This window comes from Hemicordylus capensis, chromosome 1, assembly GCF_027244095.1.
Source record: "Hemicordylus capensis ecotype Gifberg chromosome 1, rHemCap1.1.pri, whole genome shotgun sequence".
Classification (NCBI taxonomy): domain Eukaryota; kingdom Metazoa; phylum Chordata; class Lepidosauria; order Squamata; family Cordylidae; genus Hemicordylus; species Hemicordylus capensis.
In genome coordinates this window covers 186,616,256-186,629,266 of record NC_069657.1, presented here as the reverse complement: position 1 = coordinate 186,629,266, position 13,011 = coordinate 186,616,256, and the positions used below count along the sequence as shown (strand labels likewise).

The 13,011-nt window shown below is 54.0% G+C and overlaps 2 protein-coding genes across 16 annotated transcripts in view; one reads left to right on the top strand and one right to left on the bottom strand.

Moving 5' to 3' along the window:
- Positions 1–4,376, bottom strand: part of PKP4 (plakophilin 4) — a 195,082-nt gene extending 190,706 nt beyond the window's left edge. For 10 of the 11 annotated variants that reach the window (XM_053259922.1, XM_053259940.1, XM_053259989.1 and 7 more), the window contains exon 1: positions 4,197–4,376. The gene's annotated coding sequence lies outside the window, so the exon portion shown is untranslated. Of the gene's footprint in view, positions 1–1,847; positions 1,990–4,196 lie in introns of those variants that run through there. The other variant, XM_053259931.1, reaches the window with a different exon arrangement.
- Positions 4,377–4,501: 125 nt separating this feature from the next.
- Positions 4,502–13,011, top strand: part of CCDC148 (coiled-coil domain containing 148) — a 210,139-nt gene continuing 201,629 nt past the window's right edge. The window contains exon 1 of one of the 5 annotated variants that reach the window (XM_053260049.1): positions 4,502–4,600. In XM_053260049.1, coding sequence (XP_053116024.1) covers positions 4,533–4,600 — 68 coding nt within the window. In that variant the 5' untranslated portion in view covers positions 4,502–4,532. Of the gene's footprint in view, positions 4,616–4,725; positions 4,752–13,011 lie in introns of those variants that run through there. The other 4 variants (XM_053260039.1, XM_053260092.1, XM_053260098.1 and 1 more) reach the window with 4 other exon arrangements.

The window sequence follows — 13,011 nt, the reverse complement described above, 5'->3', positions numbered from 1 at the left end:
GACCTTTGGCTCTTAGAGAGCTGGGCAAGGAGAAGTGATCTGTTGCAGCGGCTTCCGAAACATTCCTCACATTCCTGCACTATCAAAAAGCTCCAGGAACAAACAACGTGTCCCCCTCCCACACACAGGCACACACCTGCCTTCTCATTCGCCCAGAGCGCCAACAGCTTCCGTCCACACACACTGCCGTCTGTCGCACTCCTTGAACATGCAGCCAAAAGCCAGGCAGTCACTGCTGCTGCCCCCTCTCCCACTGCCTCCTCCCTCAAGGGTTCTGGTGGCCAGAGGGGGACAGGAGCTGTGGGTCTGCCACTCAGGAAACCCAGGCCCAGGAGAGCGAGCGCTACAGGATTTGCTCCTTCAGCCTGGTCGGAAGTGGCGTTAACAAGCAAATGGGAGAAAATACAAGATGGGGGAGAGGTCGAGTGAGGGGAGACTGCCGGTTAAGAGAGAAGGATTTAGAGGGAGCCAGTTAGCCAGCAATGCAAGAAGAGAACTGTGGCTTCCTCCCTAGATTTCAGAGACACTGAAGTAGCAGGAAGAATTTTCTTAGAACAAGGACATGATAAGAGGGAACAGGCTGGGAACTGCAAGGGTTTAACAGACATGCAAACGGCAGGGGAGAGGATTGAAGGGTCTTATATGGACAGAAGGAGAGTGCAATTTTCCAGGAGCTCAGAGAACAAAATCTAGAGAAGAAACACTAAAAGCCAGTCTTACTTGTGGGACAAGGTGTAAAAAGCCTGGTAGAAATTAGAGGGTGCAAGTTCTGAGCAAAGGCCAAAACTAGAAGAGATATTCAGATGGGTGAAGGAAATTAGGCAAAGCTCTCACAGGACCCTTAAAAGGGGGGGGGGATGAGGATGAGAAGAGAGAGAGTTTTTTTAGGGGAGGGGACCACTTAGAGATATTGTGGGGCAGCATCTCAGAGCAAAGGCAGAAAGGCTGTGATTAAGTAAGACATACCTGATGGGGAAGAGTGTTTTCTAGAAAATAATACTGAGGAACTAAATGGAAAGGTAGATGTTAAAAATGCAGGAAGCCAGACTATGCAAGAAAGGGCAAAAAGGTCAAGTAATCAAGGGAAGCAAAATCTGCATATGGGACGTTTCTACATGGAGAAAGAAAGGGCATTTAGGTGTAGTCTGAGCATTACAAGGAGGGAAACTGATGCGCAAGGACACTTCGATGGCAAAGGGAAGGAACAAACAGAAGACAGACGTTTTAGGGTGGAAAGCTAAAGCGTTTGTATTTCTGGGAGGAGGAGGAGGAGAGAGAAAGGTTAGTTAGAGGGTAAAAGTGAGCCTCTTGCATGTGGAGCATGAAGGATAGGAGTCAAGCTGAAGAGCGAGGGCTTTAAGGACATGATGGACTGGATAAGAGAGGGAGGAAAAGGCAGGCTAAGCAGCGAGAGGATGTTGGTGGCCAAACGAAGCAGAGGAAACACATTTGTCAGGGGAGGGGCCGTTGATAGAGCCTGGCAAGTAAAATGGGAGGCAGATCTTTGAGCAGGGTCGGACGGGAAGGGAGAGGTGAGCAAGCGGCGAGATGAGGCAACAAGACTGTTAGAACAGGGGAGGGAGTTCAGCAGGCTTCGCGGAAGCAAGGAGAAGTGCCAGGGAAGAGGCGAGGGAGGGAGAGCACCGGAGAGTTTGCAAGAAGGGGGCTAAAGGAAGGGAAGATGGAGATGCGGGGAGGGCGCGCAGGGGAGGAGGGAGCCTGAGAACCAGCCCCATCCCGGGGCAGAAAAGAGACCACTCCCTCCTTTTCTCCCTGCAGGTAGCTCCTTCCATGTCCCTCTCCTTCTCCCCCCCCACCTCATCTGGGGAAGAGAGACCTTCACTCACCGTGTAGAGGGAGCGGCGGGCCCCGCTGGCACAGGATGTCTCTGCCCGCGGAGGGGCAGCAACCACCCCGGGGTGTCCATGGTCATGGGGATAATGTGCCACTGCCAAGCAGCACAGAATCCTCCTCGCAAGCTCTCCTCTTGCTTCTTCCCGCCCCTTTAACGCCCCCCCCCTTCCCCTGGTTAAACGTCAGCAAGGCGCCTGAATGAGATCTGAACTAAGACCATGGCAGAAAAGCAATACCTTAAAGAGGGAAGGGGTCTCCAAGCTCAGACAGGCTTAACAGGAAAAGGCCAGCCCAAACACCATAAGGGACTGCAAATCCAGTTACCAGGCAGAGCAGTGTTACGAGAATCTAACCTGGTCCTGTGTAAGGCCATGCTCAAGACACACAGTACAGACACTCTCTCTGCAGCATGAAGGCAGACAGACAGACAGGCTTGCTTGCTGCTGAGTAAATGGTCCAGTGACCTTTGGCTCTTAGAGAGCTGGGGAAGGAGAAGTGATCTGTTGCAGTGGCTTCCGAAACATTCCTCACATTCCTGCACTATCAAAAAGCTCCAGGAACAAACAACGTGTCCCCCTCCCACACACAGGCACACACCTGCCTTCTCATTCGCCCAGAGCGCCAACAGCTTCCGTCCACACACACTGCCGTCTGTCGCACTCCTTGAACATGCAGCCAAAAGCCAGGCAGTCACTGCTGCTGCCCCCTCTCCCACTGCCTTCTCCCTCAAGGGATCTGGTGGCCAGAGGGGGACAGGAGCTGTGGGTCTGCCACTCAGAAAACCCAGGCCCAGGAGAGCGAGCGCTACAGGATTTGCTCCTTCAGCCTGGTCGGAAGTGGCGTTAACAAGCAAATGGGAGAAAATACAAGATGGGGGAGAGGTCGAGTGAGGGGAGACTGCCGGTTAAGAGAGAAGGATTTAGAGGGAGCCAGTTAGCCAGCAATGCAAGAAGAGAACTGTGGCTTCCTCCCTAGATTTCAGAGACACTGAAGTAGCAGGAAGAATTTTCTTAGAACAAGGACATGATAAGAGGGAACAGGCTGGGAACTGCAAGGGTTTAACAGACATGCAAACGGCAGGGGAGAGGATTGAAGGGTCTTATATGGACAGAAGGAGAGTGCAATTTTCCAGGAGCTCAGAGAACAAAATCTAGAGAAGAAACACTAAAAGCCAGTCTTACTTGTGGGACAAGGTGTAAAAAGCCTGGTAGAAATTAGAGGGTGCAAGTTCTGAGCAAAGGCCAAAACTAGAAGAGATATTCAGATGGGTGAAGGAAATTAGGCAAAGCTCTCACAGGACCCTTAAAAAGGGGGTGTGTGTGTTAGGATGAGAAGATAGTGAGTTTTTTTAGGGGAGGGGACCACTTAGAGATATTGTGGGGCAGCATCTCAGAGCAAAGGCAGAAAGGCTGTGATTAAGTAAGACATACCTGATGGGGCAGAGTGTTTTCTAGAAAATAATACTGAGGAACTAAATGGAAAGGTAGATGTTAAAAATGCAGGAAGCCAGACTATGCAAGAAAGGGCAAAAAGGTCAAGTAATCAAGGGAAGCAAAATCTGCATATGGGACGTTTCTACATGGAGAAAGAAAGGGCATTTAGGTGTAGTCTGAGCATTACAAGGAGGGAAACTGATGCGCAAGGACACTCTGATGGCAAAGGGAAGGAACAAACAGAAGACAGACGTTTTAGGGTGGAAAGCTAAAGCGTTTGTATTTCTGGGAGGAGGAGGAGGAGAGAGAAAGGTTAGTTAGAGGGTAAAAGTGAGCCTCTTGCATGTGGAGCATGAAGGATAGGAGTCAAGCTGAAGAGCGAGGGCTTTAAGGACATGATGGACTGGATAAGAGAGGGAGGAAAAGGCAGGCTAAGCAGCGAGAGGATGTTGGTGGCCAAACGAAGCAGAGGAAACACATTTGTCAGGGGAGGGGCCGTTGATAGAGCCTGGCAAGTAAAATGGGAGGCAGATCTTTGAGCAGGGTCGGACGGGAAGGGAGAGGTGAGCAAGCGGCGAGATGAGGCAACAAGACTGTTAGAACAGGGGAGGGAGTTCAGCAGGCTTCGCGGAAGCAAGGAGAAGTGCCAGGGAAGAGGCGAGGGAGGGAGAGCACCGGAGAGTTTGCAAGAAGGGGGCTAAAGGAAGGGAAGATGGAGATGCGGGGAGGGCGCGCAGGGGAGGAGGGAGCCTGAGAACCAGCCCCATCCCGGGGCAGAAAAGAGACCACTCCCTCCTTTTCTCCCTGCAGGTAGCTCCTTCCGCGTCCCTCTCCTTCTCCCGCCGCAGCCCTGGGGACCGAGCTGGCTCTCGCCTCCACCTCGTCTGGGGAAGAGAGACCTTCACTCACCGCGTAGAGGGAGCGGCGCCCCCGCCGGCGCAGGGTCTCTGTGTGCGCGGAGGGGCAGCGGCCACCCCGCCGAGGGGGGCCCTACCCCGGGGTGTCCATGGTCGTGGGGATAATGTGCCACCGCCAAGCAGCACAGAATCCTCCTCGCAAGCCTCTCCTCTTGCTTCTTCCCGCCCCTTTAACCCCCCTCCCTTCCCCTGGTGAAACGTCAGCAAGGCGCCCTGCCCTGTGCCTCGCCCCGATTGGAGAAGCCTGCCTCAAGGCGGGGCTCCATAGGCCGCCGACGCGTATCAAACCAGCCAATGGCGGCGCGAGCAGAGGTTGCTAGGGTTACCGATGCTGCGAAGAGACCGGCGGAGTGGAAGGGAGCGCCGCAGTTCCTTCAGGCCAGGCGGGGAGATCTTGTGCGTGTTGCTGGGGTGTGTGTCTGTGTGGGAGATCGGAGGGGACCAAAAGGGGGGGGGGGGGGAGGAAGGTGGCTGACTGTAGGACACTGAGGGGGGAGGAGGAGGAGAAGGAGACTCACCAAAATAGCAAGAGGCACACTAGAGTGGCGTAAGCTTGCAGCCCGATTCTGTGCATCTTTACTTAGAAACAAATCCCACTGGTTACAGTTAGGCTTACTCTCAAGCAAATGTTTACAGGATTGCCGCCGTAAACCGTTCACTTTTTGCGTGTGCGCAATTTTCAGCTCCTCACGAGCCATTTTTGAGGCGCACTCTTAAAAAAACAAACCCCCAAATTCCACTCCGAGTGCTTACTCGAGATCAGTCTACTTAATGGAGTTGATCCCGAGTAACAGTTAGTTGGTCCTTGACCGTTTAATCAACAGTACAGTGGTCGTGTGTTTGTGTTGTGGTAGAAGGGTTGGATTCTTGCTTCAAGCCAGGTCTTTCAATGTATGCTTGTGGGGGATGTGGCGGATCATATTGAAAATTATGGTAGGGAGCCAAGGGCTGGCAGTTATTTTGTACAGAAAGGGTCAGTAACTAAGTTCAGGCATTATACAGTACATGCATTCAGGTGTCTCTACGCAGTGTCGCTCTTACCCCTGGATTTTGGGGCCAAAGCCCGGGGCCTCCACACCCCCTGGGCCCCCCCTCCAATTTTCTTTAGACTGTCCCAGGTGGTGTGTTTGCTGCTGGCCTGCACTGTGCGGGGTGGCCGAGTGTGATTATGTGCCAGGTACTTTAGAGACTAGGGGGAGTGGGAAAGAAAAATGTGGGATGGGAATATGTTAAGTTGCATGTTGAAATGTTTCTGCTACTGCATATTCACGTAAAGATACCCCGCGTGTTAAAAATACTCTGTTTGTCACGGTGTATGTGTGTGTAGGGGGATGATGCTTAACTTTCAGGAGGGGGCGGCTCCAAAAGCCTTTAGGCTCCAAAGTGACCTAAGTGCACCTGTACATGTTTACATGTATATGTGTTCATTTTAAAAGTGAACTTGGGTACTACCAGTCCCTCAAATGCATGGCAGAGATAGGAAGTGCACTGCATTCATCAGCATAACGTGAAAAACTATACATGTGTACAGATCTGTACATGCATACAATGTATGCAGACTGTACATGCATCAAACAGAATGTGTGAATATGGCTTCTTCTATCATATACTTGCAACTATCTTATTTACTACGAACCTTTCTATTTTCTGATATCTGTTCCTGTTTAATTGCTGTCCCTATCTTTTCCTTTAGGGCAGATTTTGGGGGTGCCTTTTCAAAAAATAGTGTGCACAGGTGTTGTATGAAGTTGCTCTTCTTGAAGTTTCAGCCCGCTCCTCCTCATCTCTAAAAGTTAAATCTGAATGTCTGGTGGGTGGACCTTTTAGTGCACATGCATGTAAATACATATGCAGCATCTAGTACACAGGCTGCCATTTCCTTTGCTGTACTTGATGAGATTCCTATTCAGCTGTTTATGATAACAGGGCAATTTTGTTATTCTGGTATAACACCCTCTTTGTTTTTAAATCATGTGACTAGGCTTGGGTTGTAGCCTATCTCTACTCAATCACTGATGTCCATTCATGACTATGAGTAGTGATGGCTATGTGGAACTTCTGGGTTTAGAGGCAATATGCCTCTGAATATGAGTTGCTGGGCAACAGCAGCAGCATAGTAGTATTGCTATCAAGAGGTCTTCTTTGGAGAATTCAGGTTGACTATTGTGGGATGCAGAATGCTGAACTACATGGATGTTTATTATAATCCAGTAGGACTTTTCTTTATGTTCTTAATTCCCCTGATCACCACTTATCAAGATACCAAAAGTGCCTGGATGTGTTGCAGCTGTTCTGTACTAAATACAGCCATATCATCAACTGCGAAATCAAACATTCACAAGCTTTAAAAATGGAAGTACAGCAGGCAAAGTAGAGCCTTCAGCAACTGGAAGGGTGCTGGCTGGCATAAGAATAAGAGTGTTGCAATTAGATATGAGTGTCCTGCTTCTCATCTATGGAATGCTGGAGTGCATGCTCTGTGTTTATGGGCTGGCACAGGGTTTTCATTTTGGCGCATGTCTTCCTCCTGCAGTAATGTAATTGTTATGCTCTAACCATTCCAGGTTGGAAGACTCCCAGACACCTGGCAAAAATGCCCAAGAACTTTAGGGTTTTTCCCCCCCAGCTATGAACAGGGCTGATGTCTGAAAGATGGAAGACAACAAGATGCTACTGCAGTTAAATGCAAATGAGTTACTTTAAGGGTGCATTTAGAGTGGCCTTTTTTTTTTTTTTTTTGCTAGATCTGCTGTTCATATTTATTTGCTAAGAGGATGCAGAATCCATGGGCTCTAAGGATCCGTCAGTGTTTTGGGTTCCCATTTTAATGCAGAGACTAGCCCTGTTCTGTGCAGGGTTAGATGTGCCCAAAGCCCATGGATAAGCTTTTGAGCACTTAGTCTAAAGAGAAGTCTCCCCTGCTTTTCTTTCTGGCCATCATGCCACACCTCCTCTTCCATCATTTTGCTTGTTTATACTGGATTTGTTTAAAAGGTGGCGCATGATCCTATGTATATTTACTTCATAGAAGCAAATTCTATGAAGTACAATATGACTTTCCCCCTAATATATGTGCTTAGTATTGGAGGCTTACAGACCAATTAGATGTAGCTAGGTTTGCTAGTTCTTGAAATAAAAAGTTCTGGAAGCTAAGTGGGGCCAGGGCGTGGAACTAGAGGCAAACCTCTATTTGAGGGTGGATGCGTGAGTCTGGTATAGACTGCTGTGTAAGCACTGTCTATTTACTTATGGCACACAGTTTTTTGTTTGTTTAAGTTCTGGGGATGGAACAACCTTGTGCCTTGCATTTCTGGAAAGTGCCCCCAAAGCAAACAACCAACCAAAGTCAATCAGCATTTCTCTCTCTTCCTGGTTTGTTGCCAATCCTATACGCAGGGTCAGATGCCTAAGCCCATCAGTTTTCTAAGCACTCCTAAATGCATAGGATTATACTGCACTACTGTCAGAACATACTTACATGGGAGCAATCCCTACTGAACACAGTGAGAATTCTGAGTAAACACTCAGATTTACTGTGGGCTGTCCATGCAATAAAAGTGCTGGTCTAAACTTACCCTAAAATGGCTTAATTGGCTTAATTCTAAAAAAGGCTTACATGGGTGATCAAGATTAGAAAAAGTAAAAAAGATTAATTTATGAAAAGTTGGTTTTTCAAAACAATGTCCTCAAGCTCCTGATGATTTTTAATAAAAAACTTGCTACTTAAAATGCTAGTTTCCCATGGGTGAATTCTGTAAGGAAATGCACAGCAGATAGTTTAGTGTGCATTGAAAGTAGTTTGAGCAATTGTGATGGTAAGAGTATATCTCTTCTTTTATTTCTACAAAATCGATGTTGTTGCCTAAATATGTGAGTTTTGTCTTGTTTACTATACCCATTCATATATTTGTACAGTACTCCTCTATTAATACCATAGCACAAGGTGCTATCAGGAAATTCTTACCCATCTAATTTTCCTACTGCTCTTTAATAAATCTTTCTGTAGGCGACGTTCCAAGCGGCTTCTCACACCTTGTGAACTGTTTCTCACAGTGTCTGAGACTGAGAGCAAGAACAGACAAAAATCCATTCCTGACTCACTGACAGTTTTAAGATTAGATATCTCATGGCCCTCAAGGAGCAAAATGGGATTTGATAAAATTTCCGGTAGCACATACTTTCCCAAGAGCTTCTGAAATATTGTACTTTAAGTCATTACACTGCAAATTTGTTGAGGATAAGAAAAACATATTAGGGTTTGTTTAGGGATCTAAGAAATACATATAGATAGATTCAGATGTATAAATTTAGAGAAGAGGAGCTGGGGTTTACAGATGATGAAATGTGAAATATAGTCATAGTAACATTAGAAAAATCTGCGACATGTATAACTTTAAAATAAAATACACAAGCTGACCCTGCATAGAGCTTCTCTGCGGTCGTGAAATGAGCCTGTGGCATCCCTCCGACAACCCACTCGACCCCGCAGCGTGCCCCCGCCCCCTGCAGCTCACCCCCACAGCTTGCCCTCTGGCTCGCGCTAACCTCACCGCACCCCCGCAACTCTTGCGCTCCCCCTGCAATTAGCTCACTCACACCCCGCCGCTCGCTCACGCTCGGGCCCCCCGCTGCTTTCTCGCTCGGCTCCTACAGCTCGCCCCCCGCCACTCGCTTGCCGGCCCGTGCTCGGCCCCCCGCACCTTGCTCGCCGGCCCGTGCTCGGCCCCCTGCACCTCGCTCACCGGCCCGCGCTTGGCCCCCCAAACCTCACAACTAGCCGGCCCGCGCTCGGGCCCTCGCAGCTCTCCCGCCTGCGCTTGGCCCCCCACACCTCGCTCACCGGCCTGTGCTCGGCCCCTCTCAGCTCGCCCGCCCGCGCTCGGCCCGCTGCCCCTTGCAGCTCGCCCACCCGCGCTGGGCCCCCTGCCCCTTTCAGCGCGCTCGGCCCCTCGCAGCTCGGCCGCCCGCGCTCGGCCCCTCGCACCTCGCCCACCCGCGCTCGGCCCCTCTCACTTCGCCCGCCCGCACTCGGCCCCCCGCCCCTTGCACCTCGCCCGCCCGTGCTCGGGCCCTCACAGCTTGCCCGCCCGCGCTCGGCCCCCCGCCCCTTGCAGCGCGCTCGGCCCCCCGCAGCTCGCCCGCCCGCGCTCGGCCCCCCGCAGCTCGCCCGCCCGCGCTCGGCCCCCCTGCCCCCCGCAGCTCGCCCGCCCGCGCTCGGCCCCCCTGCCCCCCGCAGCTCGCCCGCCCGCGCTCGGCCCCCTGCCCCCCGCAGCTCGCCCGCCCGCGCTCGGCCCCCTGCCCCCCGCAGCTCGCCCGCCCGCGCTCGGCCCCCTGCCCCCCGCAGCTCGCCCGCCCGCGCTCGGCCCCCTGCCCCCCGCAGCTCGCCCGCCCGCGCTCGGCCCCCGGCCCCCCGCAGCTCGCCCGCCCGCGCTCGGCCCCCGGCCCCCCGCAGCTCGCCCGCCCGCGCTCGGCCCCCGGCCCCCCGCAGCTCGCCCGCCCGCGCTCGGCCCCCGGCCCCCCGCAGCTCGCCCGCCCGCGCTCGGCCCCCGGCCCCCCGCAGCTCGCCCGCCCGCGCTCGGCCCCCGGCCCCCCGCAGCTCGCCCGCCCGCGCTCGGCCCCCGGCCCCTCGCAGCTCGCCCGCCCGCGCTCGGCCCCCGGCCCCTCGCAGCTCGCCCGCCCGCGCTCGGCCCCCGGCCCCTCGCAGCTCGCCCGCCCGCGCTCGGCCCCCGGCCCCTCGCAGCTCGCCCGCCCGCGCTCGGCCCCCGGCCCCTCGCAGCTCGCCCGCCCGCGCTCGGCCCCCGGCCCCTCGCAGCTCGCCCGCCCGCGCTCGGCCCCCGGCCCCTCGCAGCTCGCCCGCCCGCGCTCGGCCCCCGGCCCCTCGCAGCTCGCCCGCCCGCGCTCGGCCCCCGGCCCCTCGCAGCTCGCCCGCCCGCGCTCGGCCCCCGGCCCCTCGCAGCTCGCCCGCCCGCGCTCGGCCCCCGGCCCCTCGCAGCTCGCCCGCCCGCGCTCGGCCCCCGGCCCCTCGCAGCTCGCCCGCCCGCGCTCGGCCCCCGGCCCCTCGCAGCTCGCCCGCCCGCGCTCGGCCCCCGGCCCCTCGCAGCTCGCCCGCCCGCGCTCGGCCCCCGGCCCCTCGCAGCTCGCCCGCCCGCGCTCGGCCCCCGGCCCCTCGCAGCTCGCCCGCCCGCGCTCGGCCCCCGGCCCCTCGCAGCTCGCCCGCCCGCGCTCGGCCCCCGGCCCCTCGCAGCTCGCCCGCCCGCGCTCGGCCCCTCGCAGCTCGCCCGCCCGCGCTCGGCCCCTCGCAGCTCGCCCGCCCGCGCTCGGCCCCTCGCAGCTCGCCCGCCCGCGCTCGGCCCCTCGCAGCTCGCCCGCCCGCGCTCGGCCCCTCGCAGCTCGCCCGCCCGCGCTCGGCCCCTCGCAGCTCGCCCGCCCGCGCTCGGCCCCTCGCAGCTCGCCCGCCCGCGCTCGGCCCCTCGCAGCTCGCCCGCCCGCGCTCGGCCCCTCGCAGCTCGCCCGCCCGCGCTCGGCCCCTCGCAGCTCGCCCGCCCGCGCTCGGCCCCTCGCAGCTCGCCCGCCCGCGCTCGGCCCCTCGCAGCTCGCCCGCCCGCGCTCGGCCCCTCGCAGCTCGCCCGCCCGCGCTCGGCCCCTCGCAGCTCGCCCGCCCGCGCTCGGCCCCTCGCACCTCGCCCGCCCGCGCTCGGCCCCTCGCACCTCGCCCGCCCGCGCTCGGCCCCTCGCACCTCGCCCGCCCGCGCTCGGGCCCCCCCCCGCGGCTCGCCCGCGCTCGGGCCCCCCCCCCGCGGCTCGCCCGCGCTCGGGCCCCCCCCGCAACTCGCTTGCTCTCCCCGCAGTCTCCTCTTTCTCTGTTCAACTTTCTATCTCTGTCTCACTGTCCTTGCTTCCTCCTGACACTTCCAGTGTCTGTTGCCCGCTTGCCTGACAACCTCCGAGCTCCCTGCTCCCTGCCGCTTCACAGTGCAGCTCAGCCAACTGTCTGCTGCCCGCAGTCCCCAGAGCCAACTGTCCAGCTCCCAAAGCCGCCCCCAGCCTCTGAGCTCCCTGCCACTTCACGGCGCCCCGGAGCCAACTGTCAAACTGCTTTTCAGCCACCCCACAAAACTTCCGGAACTCTCTCCCTATCTGTCAGCCAATCACCTCTTCCCCCTCTGTCATCCAATCGCCTCCTTTCTGCCACATCCGGACGCATTCACCAATTCTCTGTCTTGGAGAATTAATAATATAGATCATTTTTCAATTCATTAATATTGTAGTTATCTCAGACTCTGGCAGTGACTAGACTAGACTCTTCTTCTAACACCCCAATCCTAAGTATATTATATGGAACTAAACCCCATTGAAGTCAATGGGTCTAGCTTCCAAGTAAAGATTTTAAAATTAGGGTGTTAATCTAATACTTTTTTCTTTCTTTCTTCTTTTTTGTCTTCATCTTCACTTTTGTTGGTTGGCTATAATTTCATTTAGTAGTACTGATGTTATATCGTAAACTTTCAGCTAAAGACCTTCAAGGCCTAATTACAGCTTTAATGTGTAACCACTTCTGGATGGAGTCCAACTTTTCTATAATACACTATTGTGCTCATGCCCTGGGCTGATGCTATAACACACAAATAGAAGCTTGTTACATGATTAGAAACATCTTCCTTTGGGTGTGAAACTAAGCTAACTTTTTATATTAAAGTATATGGATAGTAACAGAGAGAGCATTCAGCTACTTACGGAGATCCTATACTAGTTTGCAGTTCCTTACCAGTACATTGCAGAAAAATCTATGATAATTTTTTTCACAAGCCTTTGTAAATGTTAAAACATGTCAAACTGTATAGTGGAACCTACTAGTTAGACAAGTATTTTGAATACTTGTTTCTTTTGAATGAACTCCAAGAATTTAGCAGTAATAAGCACATTTATGTAAAGTATTTTACTCTTCCTTTCATCTAAATATTTTTAAAGCAGTTTACGATTATACAATTCAGTACAAAGCTATGGCTAAGAGATACGCTGGGGTAAAAAGTAAAGTGGTGCCGTTGAGTCGGTGTCGACTCCTGGAGACCACAGAGCCATGTGGTTTTCTTGGGTAGAATATAGGAGGGGGTTACCATTGCCATCTCCTCTACAGTATGAGATGATGCCTTTCAGCATCTTCCTATATTGCTGCTGCCCAATATAGGTGTTCACATAGTCTGGGAAACATACCAGTGGAGATTCAAACAGGCAACCTTATACTCCCTAGGCAAGTTACTTCCCCACTGCACCATTAGTTAGTAAGTAAAGTAAAATGTGCTGTCAAGTCGATTTCGACTCCTGGCACCCACAAAGCCCTGTGGTTTTCTTTGGTATCATACAGGAAGGGTTTACCATTGCTTCCTCCCACAGAGTATGGGATGATGCCTCTCAGCATCTTCCTATATTGCTGCTGCCTGATATAGTAGCAGTAGGGATTTGAACCAGCAACCTTCTGCTTCTTAGTCAAGCGTTTCCCTGCTGTGCCACTTAAGGTGGCGCCATTAGGTACATGATGTTAAAATCTCTCCCCAGGTTTCCTGTTACTGCCTTTGGTGCCCTTAAGGGCCTGCAGTAAATCTAGGGAAATAGCCCCACTTCAGAAAGCATGCTGCCATTGTCAGTTGAAAGTAAGTTGAAAGTAAGACTGAAGGTTCAGAGTGGAGTTTGGCGAGGGAAACCATGGGTCCCTTTTCGCCTTCAACTCCATTTTTCAGAATCTGGATGTGTGGCAAAGGAAACTGGAGGTGAACCTCCGGTTTCCTATAACATCTGAATTCAGCCATAAC